We start from the raw sequence: 26,502 nt of genomic DNA, 5'->3' as shown, positions 1-26,502 counted from the left end.
CCTCCTCGCCCGTTACGACCGAGCCCATTGGGACGAAATGCATGATATTATTCAGCATTTACCAAAAGAACATCAAAAACGGGCTCAACAGGTGGTTGAAGAAGGACAAGCCATCTTTAACAACCAAATCCGTTCTGCACTGGACTCTGCCGATACAGCAGCAAGAACTGTAAACACAGCAGTTACCATCAGGAGGCATGCATGGCTACGCAGTTCTGGTTTCAAACCGGAAATACAGCAAGCGGTGTTAAACATGCCGTTCAACCAGCAGCAACTATTTGGGCCGGAGGTGGACACTGCCAGTGAAAAAATGAAGAAGGACACAGACACGGCCAAAGCCATGGCGCGCTCTACTATTCCCAGTATAGGGGAACATTTAGGAAGCCACAGTTTAGGGGAGTGTTTAGACAGAAACCCTCAGAGCCATCCACCTCCCAAACAAAACCCACCTACCAGTCACAATACTAGTGAGGGGGGTTTTGTGGTTCATTCAGGGGACGATACCCAAGAGCAAGGGGAAAATTTCAGCCTGCCAAGCAGACCCCCAGTAACAAGCAGTGACTTTAATGTCACACTTCCCCAACACACATCACCGGTGGGGGGAAGATTAACAAAATACCACAAACGTTGGTCAGACATAACCACGGACACATGGGTTCTATCAATTATCCAACATGGTTACTGCATAGAGTTCACACATTTCCCTCCAGATGTTCCTCCAGCTGTTCCCCCAGGGACGCACAAACTATCAGCACAACATCTAGACCTACTACAAATAGAGGTGCAAGCACTATTAACAAAACAAGCCATAGAACTAGTACCACACCATCAAAAAGGAACAGGGATTTACTCCCTATATTTCCTTATTCCCAAAAAAGACAAAACACTAAGACCAATTTTAGATCTCAGGACGTTAAACCTCTTCATCAAATCAGATCATTTCCACATGGTCACACTGCAAGATGTAGTTCCCTTGCTTAAACAGGAACACTGGATTTAAAGGATGCGTATTTCCACATACCCATCCATCCATCTCACAGGAAATACCTCAGATTTGTCATACAGGGCAAACATTACCAATTCAAGGTATTGCCCTTCGGGATAACAATAGCGCCCAGAGTATTTACAAAATGCCTCGCTGTAGTAGCAGCTCATATAAGGAGACATCACATGCACGTATTCCCATATCTCGACGATTGGCTAATAAAAGCCAACACTCAACACTGGTGTCAAAGTCACACGCAATATGTAATAGATACTCTACACAAGCTAGGGTTTTCTATAAATTACCAAAAATCTCACTTGCAACCATCCCAAATACAACAATACTTGGGAGCCACACTCAACACACAAAGAGCAATTGCCACTCCAAGCCCACAAAGAGTTCAATTGTTTCAAAATATAGTGTCAAGCATACAACCAAACCACCAGTACACAGTCAGGTTTATGATGAAACTACTAGGCATGATGTTCTCATGCATCGCTTTTGTCCCAAACGCACGGCTACACATGCGGCCCTTAAAACAGTGCCTAGCAAAACAATGGACCCAGGCACAGGGTCAACTTCAAGATCTAGTGTTGATAGACTGCCAAACACACTCTTCGCTTCAATGGTGGAACCCTGTAAATTTAAACAAAGGGTGGCCATTTCAAGAACCAGTGCCTCACGCCATTATTACAAAAGACGCCTCCATGATTGGGTGGGGAGCACACCTCAACTATCACAATATACAAGGTCAATGGGACAATCAACAAAAACAACTACACATAAATCACTTAGAACTACTAGTGGTCTCCCTAGCACTAAAAGCTTTTCAACCCCTTCTAGTCCACAAACACATTCTTGTCAAAACAGACAATATGACAACAATGTACTATCTAAACATACAGGGGGGGACACACTCGTCACAACTATGCCTCCTAGCACAAAAGATTCGCCATTGGGCAATTCACAACAACATTCGTCTGATAGCGCAATATATACCAGGCATTCACAATCAGTTAGCCGACAATCTCAGTCGGGATCACCAACAAACTCACGAGTGGGAAATACACTCATTCCTTTCCTAGTCAACAAACTGAGTCAAAACAAACTCAAACTAATACTCATAGCACCAACGTGGGCTCGCCAACTGTGGTACACCACACTGTTGGACTTCTCAGTAGTACCTCACATCAAACTCCCAAACAGACCAGATCTGTTAACACAACACAAACAACAGATCGGACACCCCAATCCAGCAACGCTCAACCTAGCAATCTGGCTCCTGAAGTCTTAGAATTTGGCTATCTAAACCTTTCAAATGAGTGTGTAGAAGTCATTAAACAGGGAAGAAAACCGACAACAAGGCATTGTTATGCTAATAAATGGAAAAGATTTGTTTTCTACTGCCAAGCAAATCAAATCACACCGTTAGATGCCTCCATACAAAACATTGTGAGTTACTTACTACACCTACAAATAGCAAATCTAGCTTTTTCTTCCATCAAAATTCATCTCACTGCAATCTCTGCTTATCTGCAGATTAAACATACAAAGTAACTTTTTAGAATCCCAGTTATTAAAGCCTTTATGGAAAGACTAAAAAGAATCATACCTCCAAGAACCCCACCAGTACCCTCGTGGAATCTTAATATTGTACTTACACGACTCATGGGCCCACCTTTTGAACCCATGCATTCCTGCCCGATCCAATTCCTGACTTGGAAGGTTGCTTTTCTAATAGCCATCACTTCACTACGAAGAGTTAGCGAAATACAGGCGTTCACTATCGAAGAACCATTTAGACAAGTACACAAACATAAAGTGGTTCTCCGCACAAATCCAAAGTTTCTACCAAAAGTGATTTCACCGTTTCATCTAAACCAAACCGTAGAGCTCCCAGTCTTCTTCCCACAGCCAGACTCGGTAGCAGAAAGAGCACTGCATACATTAGACATAAAAAGAGCGCTAATGTATTACATAGACAGAACAAAATCATTTAGTAAAATTAAGCAATTGTTCGTTGCTTTCCAAAAACCCCATGCTGGTAGCCCTATATCCAAACAGGGCATAGCCAGATGGATAGTCAAATGCATACAGACCTGTTACCTCAAAGCTAAAAGAGAGCTAACCATTACACCAAAGGCTCACTCCACTAGAAAGAAAGGAGCAACAATGGCCTTTCTAGGTAACATACCAATGACAGAGATTTGAAAGGCAGCCACTTGGTCTACACCTCATACGTTTAGTAAACATTACTGTGTAGATGTGTTAGCAACACAACAAGCCACAGTAGGACAGGCTGTACTAAGAACATTATTTCAAACAACTTCAACTCCTACAGGCTGACCACCACTTTGGGGAGGATTACTGCTTTGTAGTCAGCTACACATGCCATCGAACGGAAAATGTCACTTACCCAGTGTACATCTGTTCGTGGCATGTGCGCTGCAGATTCACATGCGCCCTCCCACCTCCCCGGGAGCCTGTAGCCGTTTAAGTTGCATTAAAATTGTATATATGTAAATAAATATTCCTTTACCACAAACTATGTACATACATATCTATTCCATTGCATGGACATCTTTAGTATCCTCATTCTACCACTCCTACCTAAACTATGCGGGGAAAACAATCTAAGATGGAGTCGATGCGCAATAGAGCCAAAAGGGAGGAGTCACTCGGTCCCGTGACTCGAAAAGACTTCTTCGAAGAAAAACAACTTGTAACACTCAGAGCCCAACAGTAGATGGCAGGAACAGTGCACAGCATGTGAATCTGCAACGCAACATGCCACGAACAGATGTACACTGGGTAAGTGACATTTTCCATATACACACACACACATAAGTACACACACCATAGGGTGTATATATAGTTCAGACCAGTAGTTTTTGAATTATTTCAGTTAAAAAAAATATAGATATCTAGAGATGTGGATCTACTTGCAGGGGATCCGTGGATCCGGCAGAAAAGCAAGGCCCTGATTGGTTGACAGCAACCTGAAAGGAAAGTTGCGGCCAGCATTTTGTTTCTTGCATTGGCCTGGGGGAGGTAAAACAAGAATGTAAAAACATATAAGAGATCAGTATTCAGGTACCCTGACCCAATAGGACACATTGAGGAGTCCCTTAGGAGCCCCTCATGGGCACAAAATTGCTCAACTTTTTTTTTTCCCAGCTGATATGCAGATCCACCGCGAAGCTCAGCATGGCCCCCCCAGTGTAGACTTGTGAAGGATCCGCAGGTTGACATTTACCCATAAAAAAACATAGAAATTCAGCAGTTATAGTAATACTTATCTGAAGAAACTATAACTCGTGCCAGAAAGTAACCTTAGGCAACAAATGATAGTTTCTTAAGATTAGTAGAACTATAACTGCAGAATTTCTAAGGTTTGGTATGTGTAAAACATCGACCTAACTATAACACCCCTGTAACCTTTGTTTTTTTCAGTGTGTATTTACATATATTTATATAGATATATGTGTGTGTGTATATATATATATATATATAATCACCTAATGACGTTCGCCACTAGGTAGTTATAGTTAGGACCATGTTTCCATAGAAAAGCGTTTTTCAACTTGCCCATATCTTTGATGCGTTTTGACGAATCTTCACAAGACTTTCCTAAAAAACTGCCCCGGTGACTCTTGTTGTGCACTGAAAGTTTTGGGGGTGATCCGTCAAACACCAAATTTGACAGAAACGTAGCCTTCAGTATGCAGATTGAGCTTTCACTTATTTGGTGTAAATCTGTTAAGTAGTTTTGGAGATATTAAAATAAAAATAAATTTAGATATCTCCGGCCACAGTGCATTCATGATTATTTTGTGAATATTTCACGAAAATTTGTGAATTTTCAAGAATACGTGTGCAAAAAAGTGCTGGCATTGGCTGACCGAAACCTGACTCAAAAGTTGCGGCTGCCATTTTATTTCACAGGACGAGATTCCCAGGGGTGAAAATCATAAGTAAAAGTGGCATCAGGGATCGGGTTAAAGGTACGCCAACCGCAGGGGTGTGATATAGGTGTGTTTTAGGGGCAAATTATGGGTTGAAAAAATAACTTTGCATCATCATGCGTGATTTTAGTGAACATTCACAAATTTTCACAAAATGTCTGCAATTATGGAAAAATTTGAAAGAAAAAACACTCATTCATACACTAATTCACATGCTCTCAGAGACTCATGCACCCACTCACACACCTAGTCAGATACTAATGCACCCTCTCAGACTCACTCATAGACTCACACACACTTTCAGACTCACTCAGACATTCACGCACCCACTCACAGATCCATTGACAGAGACGGGCCCTGTGGCCAACCTGCGCTGTGCACAGCCAAAGGCCCTGCATGGCGCGGGATTAGGTGGTTGAGGGCTTGGCTGCAGGCCAAGCCTTGTCACCAACCCCTGCTGTGTTCTTTCAAGTAACTATAACTCGCACCCTAAGGTAACTATAACTCACGCCTTTGCCATGCACAGCTAATTATTCCACTTGTTACATCATTGATACCATGTATGGTATCTTTGGTATCTTTGGTACTATCACTGCAATATTTGAAATAAAATTATTGATAAGAAAACTGTGCATGGCAAGGGCGTGAGTTATAGTTACTTATGGCACGAGTTATGGTTACTTGAAAGAACTAGAACTGCTGAATTTCTATGGCTTTGTACGAGTAAATTCAGAACCTAACTATAACATCCCTGTAACCTTTGGGCACACACACATACATACCCTCAGCTCTAAGTCTTTAACTCTCTCTAGCTTTCTCCCTTTCTCCCTCTCCCCACCATAACTGGTGAATATCACTGGTTTTGTTTTTTAATGATTCATTCACTAATATTTTCTTCATTATCCTTCCCTCATCATGCACTGCTTTAGACTTCCATATGACATCACATATGATTAATGATACTGCAAATCTTTACTTTGAAGAACTGGTGGCATGCCAAGTAGTGCGTCATATGCAGTCTTTATCGTATTACAGCATATGAGGATAAATCATGGCTATTGCTAGTTCTACATTTCTGTACATTTTGTATTCAGATAGTCCTTTGACAGTTTTCATTCTCATAAGTCATTCTTAAAATTGTCACATTTTATTGCATACATCTTGGAGCATCAAAAAAAGTTTCCCAAACACCAATGGTTACTCGATTCTCACTTAAAATAGGCAAGTCAATACATATTTATCTTAGTTTCAACCATACATCTCTCAGTCCATGATGCTTTTCACTTTCATTCAATATTTTTAAGCATTGTTTCCAGGATCGGCTCGCATGGCTGGTGTGGGGCGGAGGGCATGGGAAAACATTTTTTTTAAAACGTACCTGCTTTGCTCCTGCGCTGCGCTCCTCTCCCGTCGCTGCTGCAGGCACAGGCTCTGAGGGGACCACCAATGCCCCGCTCCTTTTACATGGAAAGGATGATAAACAGAGTTTATTATCCTTTCCATGTAAAAGTATTTGCAGTGGTTGCTGCTGGCGGGGGGCAGGGGGTTGATGCTCCTCCACCCATACGGAGGAGCCACGCCTGATTGTTTCCTTATTCGAGTCTTCCAGTGGGCATCATCTGAAATGGGCAATACAGTATATTTCTTGTAAATATTTGTGTTATTAGTTGAGAGGGGTGGAAGCCCCAGTCAAATAAAAAATGCAATATTTTTCAGGGTAAAGCACAAAAGCCACTAAATTACCCTGTGCTTAACCCTCTGGTAGCTTGGTAGGAAAGCAGTCAGACTTAACTCAACCTGTAAAGTGTCTATGCAGCACACACATAGTATGGATAGTGAAAACACAGGAGAAATCCCAAGCCAATTTAGAAAAAATAGAGTAATTTTTAATTAATGAAATGACACCCAAACTACAAAAATCCAATCAGTAAAACGGTAGATAATAATTTTTACGTTTTTAGGTGACCAGGTTAGTCCTGGTAAAGAATTGCCTTTTTAAAGTCTGTGTGAAGAGGTCTGTTTGCCTGCAAAGAGGAGGCTATTGATGTGAGGAGCAGGTCAGGTGTTTTCAATGGTCATTGTCATAGCCTGAGGAGCCAATCATGCCTGAAGATTCGGTTTGGTGGTTGTGACGGTCAGTGTGAAGAGTAGGTCCCCCTGGAGCTTCATATTGGTCGTCATTGCAGGTGGTCGACTCTCGGTGTGAAGTGGTCAATTCATGGTCATGGGGAATCCAAATCGCAACATTTATCATATCTCAATCTGTAACATTCATTTTTCTTTTTTATTGCACACTACTTTTTTGGGGTCAAGCCTGTGAGTGCATGTGCTAGTGCATGCGTCTCGCTTGTGGGAAACTGTTGTGTAGAGTAAAGGGCTTAGAATCCCACCTGCGCTTACCATTTGTTGGTTTGCCTGGCACTCTCCTTTACAGCCTCATAATTAGTCACTGCAGTCCAAGCGTCATTTCTGTTCCTCTGTCTGAGGCAGTGACCTGGCACTGATTGATTCAACTTAATCAGTGCCTGTCCACTGCTCCCGGCGTAATTGAGGTACTATTTAGTTCTTTTTAACTTCTAGTGCTCTGCAAACAGAAGGCTTGTGATGGACAAAACGTGCCCGGCAGGGCAAACAAAATTGCTAAGTGTTATTTTTTATAGATATCTTTCTTTTATTTTTCCAAGTCATCTTTTATTACTTTGCACTCATGTTTTTTTTTGTTGCTTTTGCTTGTGGACGCTGTCCTCAAAAGGTGGCTATTATCTTGTTCTAAATATTGCAAAGTGACATTGTTTCTTTATTACGTGTCATTTCTTAAACAATGCTTTATCACACAATCTTGCAGTACATCCCAATCCACCCTACTCTAATCCACTCCAATTCACCACACCTCACCCCACACCAATCCACCCTACTCAAATCCAAACCACTTGCCCCAATCCAATTCACTTGTCCCAATCCAGTTCACTCCAGCCAACCCTATTCCAATCCTCCCAACCCACCCCAATCTAATCTGCCCCACTCCAATTCAAAACAATCTGCCCCACTACAATCCAAAACAATCTGCCTCTCTCCAGTCCACAACAATATGCCCCACTGCAGTCCAAAACAACCTGTTCCACTGAAATCCACAAAAATATGCCCCATTCCAATCCAAAACAATATGCCCCACTCCAATCTTCCCCACTCCAAAACAATCTGCCCCACTCCAGTCCAAAACAGTCTTCCCCACTGTAACCCGCCCACTGCAACCCAAAACAATATGACCCACTCCAATCCAAAACAATCTGCCCCACTCCAGTCTGCCCCAATCCAAAACAACCTACCCCGCTGTAATATGTTGCACTCCATTCCAAAACAGCCTGTCCCACTCCGATTTGCCCCACTGGAATCCAAAACAGTCTGCCCCAGTCCAATCCAAAACAATCTGCTCCACTCCAGTCCACCTCACTCTAATCCAAAACGATCAGTTTTACTCCAGTCCACCCCCCTCCAATCTGCACCACTCTGATCCACTCCAATCTGCCCCACTCCAATCCACTCCAATCTGCCCCACTCTAAACTTACCCAATCCAATCTACCACACTGCAATCTGTTGCACTCCAATCAAAAAAACATTCTGCCCCACTCCACCTCACTGCAATTCAAAACAATATGGCCCATTTCCATCTATGCCACTCTCATCTGCCCCACTCCAATCCAAAACAATCTACCCTACTCTAATTTGCCCCACTCCAATCGAAAATAATCTGCCCCACTAAAATCCAAAACAATAGTCCCCACTCCAATCCAGTCCACCTCACCCAAACCCAATCCACCCCAGTCAAATCCAATCCACCCTAATACAATCTGTCCCACTCTAATCCATTTCATTCTGCCCCACTCCAATCCACCCCACTTTAATACAGAAAAACCTGCCCCACTGCAATTCACCCACTCCAATCCACCCCACTCCAGTCCAAACCATCCCCTGCAGTTCGATCCACTCCAGACCGACCCACCCCACTCCAGACCGACCCACCCCACTCCAGACCGACCCACCCCACTCCAGACCGACCCACCCCACTTTAGACCAACCCACCCCACTTCAGTCCGACCCACCCCACGCCAATCCAACTCACTCCACTCCAGTTCAGCCCAACCCACTCTAATCCAACCCACCTCACTACAATCCAACCCACCCCACCTCTATCCAACCCAATCCACATCACTCAATCCAATCCACCCCACTCCAGTCCACCCCACTCCAATCCAACCCATCCCATCCAACCCACCCCAATTCACTACCTCCAGCCCACCGCAGCACATTTTAGTCCAATCCACCACAGTCAACTCCAATAATCCACCCCACTGTATCCCAGATGACCCCATCCCACTTCAATCCATCCAGCCAACCACACTCCAGTCCACCCCACTACAATCTACCCCACCCCAATCCATCCCAGTGCAGCCCACCACACCACACCCCAATCTACTCTACCCCATTACTATCTCCCCCACTCCAATCCCATCCACCACACCCTGTCACAATCCAACCAACCCAATCCCAGTTCAGTATACCCCACTCTAGTCCAAACCACCCAATCACAATACACCCCACACCAATCCAGTTCATGCCACCCCACCCCAACCCAATCCAGTGAATCCAGTCCACCCCACTCCATTCCAATCCACTCTAGTCCAATTTAATCCACCCCAATCTACCACAATTCAATCCACACTACCCCACCCTATCACTCCACCCACTCCAATCCACCCCAGTCCAGTCCACCTCACCCCATTTCAATCCACCCCACGCCAATCTACCCCACACCAATCCACTCCCATCCACTCCACTCCCTCAATGCACTCCACCCTCTTCCACCCCACTCCATTCTACAGCACTCTCTGCCACTGAGCTCGCTTCCCTTTATTTAGCCCTGATATTCTACTCCCTCTACTCCACTCTACGACACTCCAACAAATCCACACTAAGACACTCTATTACCCCCACTCCACTCTGACACTCCATGCCACAAACTTTTAGTCATGCTGAACAGCAGCCACACTGGTGTACAACATGGCAAAACACATTATCAGAGCTAATAGCTCTTGTGTAGGCAAAACCTATTGGTTCTTGTTAATTGCAGCCCATTAGTGGGCTGAAGTAAACAATAATTAAAAAGAAACTTTTATGCAGGATAGGTCCTAGTTCAGTAAAATGATGGGACTACAGAAGTCACTCTGTCTGTCAATGGACAGGCATATCTACCACCCCCACCACCAAAAGACATTATCATCACTGCAGTGTCCTGGGGGTGTAGGATCGTGTGTGCTCTTTTTCTATGGCCAGAGATGTTTTGGGTCATACAAGGGTCACAGATGTTTTGAACGGTCCGTTCTGTATTGTGGATTTCCCTGGTGCTGTATATGTGCAGGTGGGACCACAAGGAGCATTGCCTCGTTTGCCTGGAGCCCAGGCCCCTTGCAAATGAGGGAATCATTTACCGTTGTGCCCATGCCACATTAAAGACAGAGGCTCAAGGGAAAAGAAGGCATCGGGTTGCACACTGTTTGTGTGCCACACAAAGATGGCACATAGCCAGCCTTTCTGTTGGGAGGGAGGTATGGAGGACCCAGGGACCCCCCGAGGCGCTCCATCTGCCAGTCAGTGCAGCCACTCATGGTACATCCCCCTTAGGGGGATCCCTGCTGCCCCAGTCAAAATGAGGCCTGGTCTCCACCTGCTGTGAAGGGCAGATTGGTTGCTTCAAACATATTGTTCGCCTTTCAATAATGCACTTTTTTCCCATGCAAACCAGAGTTTCCACCTGTCATGGATACAGCACATTTAATGTAATAGGGCACACCTGTAATAAGGGCCCACAAGCTACCCATACTCTTAAGAGGAATGTGACAGCCTTTCAGATCACTACAGCACTCACTAGAGCTATTGCATATTAAGGACAGTTTTAGACCCTTTGCTTCCAGCAATTAAGGGTTGGGGTACAGTGCAGCTGCACCAGGAATCATCAAAGGGTATTCTTTTATGCAGACATTCTCAGACACCAAACTGCTCCCATCAAGAATCCCAGCATTTTAACTTTCATTTTTCTCAACTTCTAAAAAGCTTCTGCTTTTAACTCAATCGAGATTCATGTCAGTGTGCTCTCTGCAACCAAACCAGGCACTGTGTATTTTGTGACAATCAGTTGTGGGTGCGTTACTGTAAATTAATTTGAATGACACCAGACATGCAACTGTACCATATGTTGTGGGTAAGGGGATGGTAGGGAAAGTATCCTTAGATCACATCAGAATTGAAGCCCTGCTTTCTCACTGATCCCAGTATGAGATGTAGAGGTCGGGGAGAGTTAAAGATTTGCAATATATTTTTCATTTGTCAAGAGTTGAAAAGCCAAGTAACCAGCTTTTCACAATTTCCTTCATCTTACTTAGTCTTACTGTTCAGACTTAGAAATGCACTAATTTAGCATGTGCAGACCGTTCCATACACTGTTCTGTGTGTATTGGGCACATTTGCTAACAGAACTCTCCTCTAGCATATTCCGTTAGTCATTATTTTAGTGTAAGGCCAAATATGCACGCCTACTGGGCACAGTGTTTGAGGTATTAAAAGTATTCATAATAAAGCTGCATGATTTGCTTTGAAATATAGATCTTCAATCTAAAACCTGTGACATTAATAATAGTGAATACTGCAGGTTAAGTATTAAAAAATGCCACAAGTGCTAAAAGTTCAACAAGATTACTGCAAATCTGTCCTTCATGAACAGAATTAATAAAAATTTGTATTCCTTTCCTGCTGGTCATGTTTGATTTTGCCTAAACAGTAATTCGTGCTTCTATTCTGAACTACCCATGCTTCAGCATATTGTTGCTCCAAGCATGTTGTTGTTTAGGGAGCACTGTGTGACTACTCAGTCCATTTTAAGCACAATCATGTGTGTGGTTGAATATAAGGCAAACTACAGAGTTTTGCCCAAGATCCCACGGAAACTGTTTAGTAAATATGAGGTATATGTGCACCTTCCCCCCAATAGTGTAACTTGAACAACTTGTTGTAGGTCAGGCCTTTGTCAGTCCCACGTCTGCAGATCACCATTACCATCAATACCTGCCTCACAAGGTGGGGAGCATATCTCAATGCCATGACTACAGGGTGTGTCAGCTATATAACACTGGGGCTGCCACATCTCCCAACTAGAACTACTGGCCATAACCTTAGCCCTCAAAGCCTTAAGTAAGGTTGTTTTTGAGGGGCAGGGTGGGTAGGGACAATATGGTTGCCATGTATTACTTGAAGAAATAGGTGGATGCACTGTTCCTACCTCTCGCCACTAGCACAGGGGACTTGGCATTGTTTGATCTGCCACAACATCCCACTGTTAGAGGAGAATGTTCTAGGGGTGGGCAACAGCTTTGATGACCTTCACAGAAGAATGCATCAACATGCTGATGAGTGGGAACTCCATACAGTCCTACAAAGGTACTTTCAGCTTTGGGGAACCCAACAAATGGACTTATTTTTCCACCCCAAAATGCTAAATGGCCAAACTTTGCCCCCAGCTGCCTGCACCCACAGACCATGGTCAATGGACTGTAGATGAACTTGTAAGGGATCTGTGTGTATGGTTTTCCTCTTCTTCCACTTCTCCTATATGTGGTGAGGAAGATGAGGCAAGTGTCTGTGACTCCCATACTGGTGGCTCCGAACCATACCAGACAGCAGTGGTTCTCCATGCTTCTGGAAATATCCATAAGTCTACAGGAAAAGCTTCCGCTCTCGTCAGACCTTATGTAACAGAGGCAAGGCCAGATCAGACACCCAGACCCTAAGCACCTCATTCTATCGACCTGACATCTGAGGACTTAGAGTTTGGGTACCTGAACTTCCCTTAGGAATTCAATGACCATTCTCGGAGAGGCATGTAGGCCACCCACACATGCCTGTTACGCCACAACATGGAAAAGGTTTGTCCATTGCTTCCTTTCCAAAAATCTTTAGCCCCTGAAGATTAAGTTCCAAAACACCAACTCCTATCTTTTTAATCTGTAGAAATCTAGTCTTTCCTACATATTGATACACCTACACATTGCTGCTGTAGAAGCTTACATTAAAAACAGGGAACATTCATCCAGCTTTAGGATCCACGTAGTTGAGACGTTCACAGAGACGTTTAGAAGAGTCATACCTCCTCGAATATCCCCTGCCCCTTTGTGTAACCTCAATATTATCCTCTCAAGTCTCACATGGCCACCCGTCAAACTTTTACTCTATTGCCCCTTAAAGTTATTTTCCTGGAAGGTGGCCACAACATACCTCGGGCGCATTAGTGAGCTGCAAGCATTCACCATACAAGAGACATTCATTCAGGCTCAAAAGCTAGGGTGGTTCTCAGAAGCAGTTCCAATGTTCGCCCAGATCTTGTTTCACATTTCCACTTCACTCAAACAATTGAGCTCAGTCTTCTTTCTGCAACTATATTTAGTGGCGAAGAGCTTTACACATGCTAGATGACAAAAGAACTTTTACTTATTACATTGACATACCAAGCCTTTTCACAAGTCTGATCTGCTCTTTCTAGCATTCACAAAACCATGCAAAGGTCATCCCATTTCTAAAGCAGGTATAGCAGGATGTATAGTCAGGTGTTAAAGAAAGCTATAAGATGGCACATTCTAACCATAAGGAAGAGGAAACCATGGCTTTATTACAAAACATGATGCTGGATGTCATCTGCCAAACGGTCACCTGGTCAACACCACACATTTGGTCAACACCACAAACTTTTGTCAGGCACTATGGTGTGGGCATTTTAGTCCACCAGCAGGCTGCGGTTGGCATGTTGGTTCTATAGTCTTTGTTCTAGCTGCATCATCTAGTCATTAACCATCACTTATTAAGGGCACTCCTTTACAGTTTATGCAGAGCATGTGTATCTACAGCCACACATGTTACAAACTGAAAATGTTACTTACCCTCTATGTATCTATTCATAGCATGTAGTGCTGTACGTTCAGATGCGCCCCCTACTCTCTTGAAGCTTGTTATGGTTGAGGAGCTTTCCTTTTATTGCTCAGTCCATACTGCACAATTGGTAGGCTCCTGACTCTCCATTTACATTCTCACCCGCTGTGTGAAGAACAATCTAGTCACTGAACATCTGTTGACTTAAAAGCTTCTTCAAAGGAAAACAACTCTCAAATGTCTGAGCCCTACATACTCTTGTCTTGATGGCAGGAGTATGCAGAGCATGTGAATTTACAGCAGTATACTGTGCGAACAGATTATCTGACAACATATAAGACAATTTGTTCAGGTTCCCAAATTGTAAAGATGTACATCTTTATACGAAAAGAGGAGTCTCCTGCACTAATTTGTGAGCTATCCACTTAGTGGTAGGAAAGGGGCTCTTAATCTTGAAATGCTTGTAGACGGATGGGGAGAAACAACTTGTACAGCTGCAGCCCCTATTTCTAAAGAGTATTTCTGTTGAGTATATATAGATATGAAAGATTGCATTATGAATCACTTATCGTGTACTCCAAAACCTAATTCTCAATCTTCTTAGAATTGGTTCCTGATGCTGTTTGTCTCCAAAAGCATATGTTTTAGCTTTCTATAATCACTTGCAATAACAGGACATATTAAAGTATGTGCAAAAGAATCTAAAACTGACTCAGTAAACTGAGTCTGATATTTTACTGAGTTTATGGCAAAGGATCATCCTTGTAATGCCGGACAATATCTTAAATATATAGCATATATGGGTATCAGTAGACATCTTAGCACTATCAAACAAGGTGAAGCTGACAATAAAGGCCTGATATCATTGCACATAAGAAGAGAAGATCCTGGTTTTAAAGGGTTATGGAAAACAAGGTGGTTGGTTGTAGCATGGTGATTTTGGAGAAGTTATCTCTATAGCTGTCGTGTGATAGTAAAGAATGCTCCACTACCAGTGAGGGCACATCTAATTTGGGAAATGATCAAGAGAGGAGAGGCTAATCTACCATTTCTGTTAGGAAAGTACCCGTGTATGAATAAACATTGGCTCACAATAGTGGCACATGTAAAGGCTCTCTAAGGCCTGTTAGAGACAGAGAACTAGTGCAAGATGACAAAGTCTCAAGAAATGTGTGCTCTGTGGGTAAGATAAAAGACAAGTCTTGCTATGTAGCTTTGAAAAAGAGTTTCTGTAGCATCGGTTTAGAGAGGCCAAGATAAATTACATTTCCATTATTGATCCTGGATGTGCAGATCCGTTGGTTCATGGTCTTTATGAAATTTACTAGAAAAAGGGGAACAATCTTTGTCAATGTTCTAAGTGTTAAAAAGCATGAAACTGCTACCTTGGTCATTTAGGCCTTAAGGGAGAGTGTCATATCGAAATGTACTCTTAATATTTGGTTAATCTGACTGGAAAGATCACCCATTGAAGTCCACCACAGCCATCAGAGTGGGGAGGGGTATTTATTTAGCTCGAGATAACTATAAAACATCAATTTAAGCAATGGCCAGAAAGCAGCCCTGGCTGGGGAAATGTTTGCAAATTGATGATCAACTGGACATCCTCGATCATCAAGGGAGTGCAGAGAATTTATTGTGTCAATATTGTACATCCTCTTAACATAACAAATGCACGTATCATGACCTGTGAATGTGTAGAATACTTTCTGATTATATTTTATGGAGTTGGTGGCATTGTGTCATAGGAACAGTAGGATTATCAAGATGCCAAACGCATCCACCGGAATTGCAGGCTTCATCACTGGATCTGCTTCTCACCGGGCGAAGGTTCTTGTTTTGGCTATGTAGGCTCCGATGTGGGAGCACTTGATTGGGATCTTTTGTAGGAATATATTTCCTGATGTTAAAAATGCTATGTTTTGGATCATGATGTGTTAAGATTAAAATTATGTGTAGGTAATTTGGAATATTTTTATCAGTGTCCCTACAGTAAGATTAAAAACGTTGAGTACATAGAGCCATTAAGCGTATCAATTGACCCTCGGGTTCATAGATAAGCATATTTCAATCAAAGTCTTGCACCCCCTGTCAAGGTCTTTCTTGTCGGTATTGTCTCCCTTCCGACATACAACTACTGGTTTAATTAGTGTATGGAATGGAGATGCATGCAAACGAAGTGAGAAAATAAAATGTAGGCTATATTGATTTTACCAAACCAAATTTCACTTAATAACTTGCAACTGCTGCAAAACCGCTGAAATCTGTATTTTTGCTTTCTGTTACAAGATCTTTTAGAGCTTCTCATTGCTCTAAAATGTGTGATTTCTGATATTTGTCTTTCCATGCTCTTCCTTGCTTTGTTTTACTCAGGAGAAAGATTCACCCTGTATCACACATTTGGCAGTTGAATGTCACTCATAAGTACACTGAAACCATGAAAATGTCACTTAACACTTGGCAGTTATGTGATGTTCTGCAACCGCTGTTGTCCACCAGACAAAAGGGAAGCCAGCTGAGCGCGAGGCCGCTCACTCCAGCGTTTTATAGTTTGGACATCAGGATCGGGCGGGAGAGAACTGGGGCGAGGGGGGAGTCAAAGGGGGAGAAGATGAAAGGGGAGATTAGAAAAGAGGGAATGAGGAAGATGGAGCCTTGGCAGTATGAAACCGTTCCCCTAAGCGTTTGTGCCATCCTAGCTGGCTGAAGTAAGGAGTTGGAGGGGTTGGAGAATGGAAGGAAAAGTGATGTGAGAACTATGCCTGCGGGAGGAGTCCGAGTCTGGCTGAGAGGTGGACATGTCGATGGCCCAATGCGCTTTATGTAAGTGACCGCTGAAGTGTGTTACTGCCAGGAGTTGCACTTTCCAATTCAAATTATTTCTGTGAACATGGGACTTCCTTCAAACAGAGCAGAAACGAAAGCATTAGGCGCCATATTGACACGATGAAAAATTAAAATGTCATTCTCGAAACCTGACTCTTAAGTGACTATGTCAATGGCAACGCTAGAACCCAAGCCCGTTATTCTTAACACTTCGAAAGGATTACGCAGTAATTGCTGCAAGCAAACCTATATAGAGCAAAAAACGTGGCGCCTTTGACGTATGTTAATGTTCGCTGGAACACCCACAAGGATTTGAATGAACCTCTTTTAGAAGATGTTTCCAGTCTTGCCGGTTAGTAAACATTTTATCCTCAGTTTAGTACTATGAGCCTTTTGGTCGCCCCTAAAAGCTTTTGGAGATATGTTAATAAAAACTAACTTTTCACTGACCGTTTTGCTTCTGCCTACATATAACGTTCCTTCAGAGCGAAACAGCAACGCAGAGCACACTTGCATCTCCATAGTGTTAAAATATAATTAACGAGAAGCTCCGCATGTGTTTTCATTTACTCAGCAGCCGACTCCTGCGATTGCACGCTGGGGATGGCTGTCCTTTGATGGGTTTCTCGAGTGCATTCGAGGTGCTGCTTAGATTGCCTTGCGGCCCAATCTGTAGGGAGCCGTTCTAGTTTAGTAATGTTCTTTGCTGCTGTTCAGTTTTATTCATTCTCTTACAGGGGACAAGTGATTTTTGTGTGGCTCCAGACAAATTTATCATGAACCAGACACGAGATCGTCTCAGCACAGGTAATGAGATAATCTGGGTTTGAATGCAAGGGAAAGAAAGGTCTGTGAGGGAAACTGTCTCTACTGCATATAATCTGTGTGTGAGAGAAATTTGAATTGCTGCTGATATACCGGTTTGGAATGTGAAGGTCAGAAAGTTGCACTGCTGCCGTTGTACCTGTTTTACATTTGAGGTAATATTTGAGGGTTTGAGGGTGGGGAAGATACCGTCGCTGATGCTGCACAGGACTGTGTACTGTGTGTGTGTGTGTGCGTGCATTATAGCTGCCTATTCTATCCCTGCAGAAGACGCTTGCACTGCTGCGGCCTATACTAAGCCTGTTATGCATGGAGGGGGAGCCTGCACTGCTGCGGCCTATACTAAGAATGTTATGCATGGAGGGGGAGCCTGCACTGCTGCGGCCTATACTAAGCCTGTTATGCATGGAGGGGGAGCCTGCACTGCTGCGGCCTATACTAAGAATGTTATGCATGGAGGGGGAGCCTGCACTGCTGCGGCCTATACTAAGCCTGTTATGCATGGAGGGGGAGCCTGCACTGCTGCGGCCTATACTAAGAATGTTATGCATGGAGGGCAGCCTGTTATGCATGGAGGGGGAGCCTGCACTGCTGCGGCCTATACTAAGCCTGTTATGCATGGAGGGGGAGCCTGCACTGCTGCGGCCTATACTAAGCCTGTTATGCATGGAGGGGGAGCCTGCACTGCTGCGGCCTATACTAAGAATGTTATGCATGGAGGGGGAACCTGCACTGCTGCGGCCTATACTAAGAATGTTATGCATGGAGGGCAGCCTGTTATGCATGGAGGGGGAGCCTGCACTGCTGCGGCCTATACTAAGCCTGTTATGCATGGAGGGGGAGCCTGCACTGCTGCGGCCTATACTAAGCCTGTTATGCATGGAGGGGAGCCTGCACTGCTGCGGCCTATACTAAGCCTGTTATGCATGGAGGGGGAGCCTGCAGTGCTGCGGCCTATACTAAGCCTGTTATGCATGGAGGGGGAGCCTGCACTGCTGCGGCCTATACTAAGCCTGTTATGCATGGAGGGGGAGCCTGCAGTGCTGCCGGCCTTGCTGCACCTGATTTTTTTTCTTCTGCTGAACCCTTGATCTGATGCCACTATTACTGAACCTGTTGCCTGTGTGAGTGTAACGTGCACTGATGTTTCTGAAATACCCGATAAAGCCGACCTCATTTTCTTTTTGTTTCCCTTTATAGATGTTGTCCACTACTATCTGTATTGCAGCCAGAGCCTCATCAATCCCTTTCACCAAGTAAGGAACTCGTGTGTGGGGCAGTGGGGTAAAAGCAGAGGTGGATGAGGTGGGGAGTTCAGTTCCCCAGTGCACTGTATGACACTGTTGGCTTTTTATCTCGTGTTCCACTTTCTTGTGCATTGCATGGAATCTAGAAGCACCTTCCTACCAAGTGTGCTGTGACCAGAATGCATCAGTTGGTTTGCATGGCACGGTGCAATCGTTGCACTTTTTACTGTCTCCTTCGGTTGAGCATGGAAAGGGGGATCTCTCTCGATAGCCACTGGGCTACCTTTGAGTGCAAATAAATGCACAACTGGCAAGTGACTCAAGAAGGGATCACAAATTGGGAGAGAAAACTAAATGGCAGAGCAAACATCCAAACGGATAGAATGGTGATGTGTTAGAAGAAACACACAAGCATACAAACGGGACTGTGAAGTGCAACAATGAAACTGCTTAAAAAAAGATACAAGTTGAAAGCAGAAGACAAATTGGGCGAAAAATGTTACAAATTATAATCTTGCCAGCGAGATGGAACCTCAAGTATTGCAACATAGAGATACTGTAACCAGACACAGGATTTTCTCAGGGCAGTCATGTTTTTTCAGTGTTTCAAGAACATTTCTGCAAATGTATTATGTCTGGGTTTTCCAAGAGAGAAGCCTTGAGCAGACTAAAACGCTTCATGCACACCTTTTCAAGATTGGCTAGAAAGCACTTGTCACAAGGCAACTAAAGTGACCCAAACTGTATTTCAAAGTTGCTTCTAATTGTCCCTTTGTGGTTACCACACAGATACCCAGTTTAGTTCTTTAGTGCCTCATGTTTGTCCATTTCCCATTTTAGTGAGTTATGCTAAATGACATTATTTGATGCCTCAATGCAATATATTTCTACTTTTGTGTGGCATGCCCCAGGTTTAGTTTTCAAAACTTGGACACTCTACGCAGAGGTCCTTCTAGAGGTGATACAAACGACCCATACAACAGAAAAACATCCTCATGGGGAATCCGAAGTTTTGGATCCAAGATGGATTTGGTAAAAACAGGCTGGCAGACTATATAATCCACTATTTTGCTTTGGGGTCTGTAAAGAGGTGGGTAAAGAGAACGTAGAAATGCTTCCTCCAAAACTTTATTTTTTCCTTTCCCACTCCCGCCTCCTACTTTGTATTGCCTTAGAGGAACAGCCACAGAAACCTTCAGAGGGAACCTGTGATGATTGCTCAGTCATTTGAAGTTTGCTTGGTTTTTTTTCTTGAATGTAAGTGGGGAGCTGGCCAGGGACTACTCTGGAAGACCTTGGTCACTGAGTCAGTCCAAGGACGTATGTCACTATACAAAAACATGAACAGTCACTGCAAAAGACAAGTTCCTCAAAATTCACAGTGTAGCTGTATATGCCTGATGAGATGTCTCTTTATGGTATGTTCTATGATGCATGGATTTATGTATAACAGAAATGCCACAGAATAAAATCCTCGAAAGGCTTACTCAACCTTTTCCTATTGCGGAGATATCAAGTAAGCAACAACAAGTTGTTTAATGACACGTGCCTTTAGTATGTACAGTCAACACACTTTCTTAAGTGCTATACAAGTATACTGGCCGCTTATTATCATGGGCATCCTTTGCATTGGCTTTCCTTTGTAGGGCATAACACCTAGGTGATCTGGTGTGGCAGTATTTTATTGAAACATTTCTTGTGCAGCAACAAATATTAATAAATCTATTGTGCTGTAAGCGCGAGCTCCCAGACTTTTAATAACACTTCATCCTGTATAACAGAACTTTCTGATGGTTACTTCAAACTGCAGATTTCTAACCCTTAGAATATTGCCAAGGCACCAGTCTGGATTTTAATGTTTTTCTAGCAGTACTCCAGCGTGCCGCCAGTATGTGCTGTGCAACTCTGTGTTGACTTAGTTCCTGCCGGGGAAGTGACTAAGCAGAGCCACATATAAGTGTCACCCCTGTGCTCTAACATCAGTTTCTTTCTTTCCTCACCAGTAAGCGTGGATCTCAATCTACGCTCACTTTTTTGTCTGCTAGACAAGTTTTTCAAACTGAATTCCAGTGTGAAGACAACAATAGACCCACCTAAAACTACAAGGATCAAAACATATTGTGACTGTTGTAAACAGATTTCAGTGGCAGACCTGCATGAAGTGTGCCTCTGGTGTTTGGGCTCTGGGTACACATCAAAGTAGTGTGAGGACCGTGCCCTTCTGCATCTGAAGGTGAATCAGGACCGTGAAGTGAAGCTGTACCTCACTGGACATTTAAAGAAGCCACACAATCCCAATTCCTGCAGAGCGGTGAGCTATTCTTGCTGTCAAAGCCATTCCCACAACAGTCCTCTTCCCAGAAAGTCAAAATCCAAATCATACCGGAAACTCAAAAGGTGAAGCAGGTCATGATCCCATCTTACCATTGTATCTAAAGAGAATTCACAAGGGTGTCAAGGTGCCACTAGATCTTATGCCAGATCTCCAATTGAGGAGCTGATCCCACAGTTGGCCCCAATGCTACGTGAGTTCCTTTGGCCATCAGTGGGACCGCAACAGGTTGTGTCATTTAAGAAAGCAACGCTGCATATTTTTGGCACTCTTCTGCCTCACTCTATCCCCAAGGAACCACAGGAGCCTCCAGTCTGGTTAATGTCTCCGGGTCTATCCTCCTATATTTTTTATGAACGCCTGGAACCCACCTCTTGTTCCACACTGACTACAGTGCCGACTTTCATTCTAGCTCCAAGACCTGCGGTTCCTCTGCCGACTCTGGTGACTTACCCTCATCTGTCTTGACCCTCACAGAGGTTGTACTCTGACTTTAGTCTGACTCACCCAATTCCCATATAGCCAGATTGAGACAAAATACTCCCTCTACCACAGTCGTCCCCAAATGCTCTGCCAGCATTTTGGTTCCGAATCTGAAAAGAACTTGCTACAACTAGGAGATAAGAATGGAAATTATGGCATGATTTATCTCCACATTATGATAATGGCAAGAGGCTAGTGGGCTTGTTGCTTCCCCTAAAACAGGGATGACTCCCCTCCCCCTCCATTTTGGCTGCCAGTGCAAGAGAGTGCTTTCTTCGATGTAATCATCAGATGTGCTGCTGAGGTCCTGGATCAAAAATGTCCTTATGTTTTTGGTTAAAATAAATGTGCTTCCTGAACTTCTACAGCCTATGCCGACTTCTTATGAGCCCTTACAACCATTCAGTGAAGCTCTAACAGATACTTATATGGTCACTTGGACTAAACCTTGCTCTTGCCCACCAGTGGACAAGCAGATGATCAGAGGCCACAGACTGTCACCTAGTGACCCTGATTTGCTTACAGAGCATACTACTCCTGAGATGTTGGTGGCACAGCTTTCACCAGCAAGGTGAATTCTAATTTGTTCCCCATGAAACTCCTGAAATGAAGTCAAATAGGATTGAGACATTTCGGAAATGTTTGTTCTCCTCAGCTAGCTTAGCCTTGAGGTTGGCCAAGGCAAGTTGCATAATAAGCCATTATACTCCCATCCTCTAGTACATGGCCAACACGATCTTGCTGGTGGTCTCACAAGAGTTTAGGGCCTTTTGGCTCAAACCATTCATGATAATCAGGATGCAACTAAATATGTGATTGGCTGGCCTGGATACTACTGATTGTTTGGGGCAAGCAGTAAGCACTAGTGTGGTGTTACATCGCCATGCATGGATGAGATCCACAAGCTTTTCTGGAGGTGTGGCATATGGATATGCCTTTAGATGAAAACTACCTTTCTGGGGAAAAGCGGACTCCTAGGCAGTTTCCTCATCTATTTCAGCCATTCCAAGGTTACTCCGGAGGTTTGGTGTATAGGCGATGCTAGGCTTACTCACCCCAGCTGCCGTCATCTTAGCCCTTTCATGGATGGGGATCAGGCAGGCTGCATACAGGTTACCAGGAGGTGCGATCTTTCCATTCTCCCTCTTTTATGGCATTAGCCCCCAAGCCACTTTAGTTTGCCCTTATTGGTGCACAATCCGGCCAGATCCTACATTTTTCCTCAGGGTGGCACTCCATCACTTCCTACAGATGGGTGCTTCAAATCATCCTGTGGGGCAATGCCCTTCCATTTTTTTCTGATCCACCACAGCTCTTACCCACATAAGAGGACCTACCCTTCATAGTGCAAGAGATACAACTGATCATAGCATTCAACGTTAGGATACTTATTTTCATATGCCTGTCCTGCATCCCCACAGATATTACAGTGGTTTAAGGTCGACCAAGAGCATTTTCTGTTAGCCATGCTCCCGTTCAGCCTTACTAGTGCCACTTGGGTGGTCAAAAAAGCGTTGGCAATGGTCTCTGGCCATCTTTGGAGGTGGAGACACCAATTTTCCCATTCCTTAGCAAATGTTTGTTGAAGGTAGGGTTGCCACAGTCAGTTGTAGACCCACCTTTAGACAACTGGGTACCTCCTGACATTTGAAAATTCGATCAATAAGCAAAGATCACACCTGAGCCCTTTGCAGAGACTTCTTTTTATAGGAGTTATTCTAGACACGGTGCAATTCAGGTCCTTTTGTCTGTTGCAGTGGGTCCAGTACATTCACGCTTTGGTACCAGTATTTCAGCTTCGGTCCTGGATCTCAATGAGAGCAGCTCTGAGGCTGCTGGGCCTGTTGGGCTTATGCATCTGGCTTGCCTACTTCATCAGGTGATATATGAAGGCTGTACTGTGGGATCTGAAGTCTCAGTGAGCCCAGAACCAAGGAAACCTGTCAGATGTCATCCAGGTTTCAAAAACAACTTCACAACCCTCTTCCTTCCCCACCGAGAGTAAATAGTGGTAAAGGTTGCATGTCTCCTGGGTTTGGAAGGTCATCAAGTAGAGGTGCAGATCAAAGAACTCTTGTGTCTGGTAGAACACTGCCTCCATATCAAACTGTTCAAGTTGTGGATAATTCCCCTTGCACTGAAGGGGTTGCTACTTTTCATCATGTGGCAGCTGCCACACCACTTCCATGGTGTAGTGCAACAAACAGGGCAGAGTAGAGTCCTGTGTCCTGCGCAGCAGCGGCTCCTCCACTATGGAGGAGGAGCATCCCCCCCCTCCAGCAGCAGTGGCTGCTAACATATTACAACAAAAGGGGCGGGCCATGGGGGATGACTGGGATGAGGGGAGTGCACTGTGCTCCCTCCAGCCCTGCACTGTGTTGCCAGGCTAGAGAGAGCAGGCACAGGCTCCCAGTCTGCCTAAGAGTACCCTGACTGAGTGCTCCCAGCCAATCCTAACGCTGCTCTGAGCAGGGTCAGGATTGGCTGCAGGGCAGGCTGGGAGCTTATGCCTGCAGTGACGAGGGAAAGAGGAGTGGCACAGTGGCGGAACAGGTAAGTTTGTATTTTATTTTTTTGTTATATAGTTTTGCCCCCAAACCGCTCTATCCCCCTGTGTGCCGCCCCACCCCTTTAGAGCACAGCAAGCCGCTACTGGTCCTGTCTAAGGAAGCTGTACACCTCTGGAGATGGTTGTAATGTCAGGGCATCTCCCTGGTTATAAATCTCCTGGGTGGGGTCAGTGAATATCCGGGTAGACAAGCTCATCCAGCTGTACCTTGCGGGTCATGAATGCCTGCCATAGGATCTCTTCCGACAATGGGAAGAACCCTGGTTAGATCTTTTTGCCAACTACGAGCATGCACGTTTTCCAGACTTTTGTGTGTTGGGTTTCCACAAAGGTCCATCCTGGGAGATGCATTTCGACTGTGGTGGAGCTCAGGATTTATATATAGTTTCCTGCCTATACCTCCGCTGCCTAGAGTTCTGAAGAAGATAAGGAATACGTAGGCCCAAGTCATCCTAGTGGCCTCTGATTGAGCCAGGAGAGAATGGAACCTGGTGGTTTTGAGCATGTCTGTCTGCCCTCCAATATGCCTACAACTTCTGGAATATCTTCTGTCACAGCAGCAAGTAAGGAGAGGTCCTCCACCTGAACCTGCACAATCTAAACCTCTGTGTGTGGAAATTGAGTGGCGACAGTTGATGGCATTTGACTTGCCACCTGAAGTTGGGGATGTCATCTTAGATGCAGATGCAAGCATCCTTAAACAAAGTCTGTTTATGCATGGCACTGGGACAGATTTGTGGCCTGGTGTGGCGCCTGCCCTGCAAGTCAAGAAGTTGGATAGTTCGTTGTTTGTGTTGTCTTTGGACCAGCAAAGTTAAAAGGTTATTTGTCGGACCTCTTGCCTTTTCGTCAGTTACAGGACCAACCTTGTTCAAATCACCTGTTGTGATGGTGAACCTTAAAGATTTGCCACAAATGTTCCCTTCTAAAACGTTTGTGTTGACCCAGTGGGATCTTAATTTGGTCCTGACTTTTCTCATTGTATACTCTGTTTAGCTGATGCACAGCTGCTTGTTGCATCTTTTGACACTTCTGCTTGTCACATGAGTTAGCTTTAGGCTCTCTTGGTGCAACCACCCAAAACCAGCTTTTTCCCCGACAGCTAGTGCTGAGGACCAAGACACCCGTTTCACAATCTATCCCCTACCCATAGTTCCTTAACCACCTCACCTGAGAAGAAGAGGATGGACTTAATCGACTGAACCCAAGATAACTTTAAGAATTATACATCTATTGGACCAAAAACCTTTGGGTGGAAGATCAGCTTTTTATTGGGTTCTCTGGGACAAAAAAGGGTAAGGCAGTGCAGAAGATGACTCTGGCAAGATGGAGAGTCCTTTGCATTAACATCTGCTATGAGATGGCCAAAAAGAAACCTCTGGAATGACTGAGGGTTCATTACTCCAGGTCCACGGCTGAAATTGCATAGGCAGAAAGAGAACTGTCCTCGACATTTGTCAAACCGTGACATGTGTGTTAGTGCACATGTTCATGAAGCACTACTGCCTTGACAACCAGGTCAAATTCTTCTTGTTTGAGAGTATGGAAATAGTCAGGCAAGAAACTGATGTCAGTGCAGGGCTGGCACTTACATGTGTGAATTCTTGGGTGGAATGAAGTCAACGTGGAGATGCATGACACCACCTGGTGGTGCATGGGAGCTCTGCTATTAAACCTTCCAGATTCAGTCTCGTTCCTGGGGAGTATTTCAAAGGTGAGGAATATGTAATTAGGTAGAGTATCCTCCAGAAAAAGTATTACTGAACTTATGTAACTTGTTTGCCCAGTCAAGACTACAGGCTGACCTATGGGTCGCACTCTGCATAGAAGCTGCTCTATTCTAAGTATAGTGAATCCGTACCTGTGCTTAAATCAAAATCTGCGTATTTAACCTTGTAGATTCTGTGGTGATCATCATGAGTGTTGGTAAAGTACTTGTCTTTTCATGAAGAAGAGCACCGAGTGGGACATTCACTTATTTGGTCTGTTTTGTGAGTGTACGGTTCTGAGTCTAAATCCTCGACACTACCTCCCTGAGACACTTTGGACTGTTTGTGCTCTCTGCACTCGGAGCCAAGAGCAGTAGGAATATGCTTGGCCAAACTGGCACTGCCATAATGAATGGATTCCCAGAACTTAAGTAGTAAGCTATCACACCCCCAAAAGTTGGGAGTCTTGACAGGCACCCAGAAAGTCTGAAAAATAAAAACCGAGATATTTGTGTTGTATGAGATGCCTGATTCGAATTGTATTCACAGGCTTTCCTGTAAGCAAGCAGAGTGGTCTCCAGACCACCAAA

General features: G+C 44.3%; 1 protein-coding gene across 1 annotated transcript in view; it reads left to right on the top strand.

Annotated features, from left to right (window-relative positions):
* The window catches only part of TTYH2 (tweety family member 2), a 274,070-nt gene that overhangs the window by 208,703 nt on the left and 38,865 nt on the right, over positions 1–26,502 (top strand). Inside the window, exons 7-8 of the mRNA XM_069199802.1 lie at positions 17,485–17,554; positions 18,773–18,828. Coding sequence (XP_069055903.1) covers positions 17,485–17,554; positions 18,773–18,828 — 126 coding nt within the window. The remainder of the gene's footprint in view (positions 1–17,484; positions 17,555–18,772; positions 18,829–26,502) is intronic.

Source organism: Pleurodeles waltl, chromosome 7 (assembly GCF_031143425.1).
Source record: "Pleurodeles waltl isolate 20211129_DDA chromosome 7, aPleWal1.hap1.20221129, whole genome shotgun sequence".
NCBI lineage: Eukaryota > Metazoa > Chordata > Amphibia > Caudata > Salamandridae > Pleurodeles > Pleurodeles waltl.
Note: the sequence above shows the minus strand (reverse complement) of the source record. Positions and strands in the feature narration are given on the sequence as shown.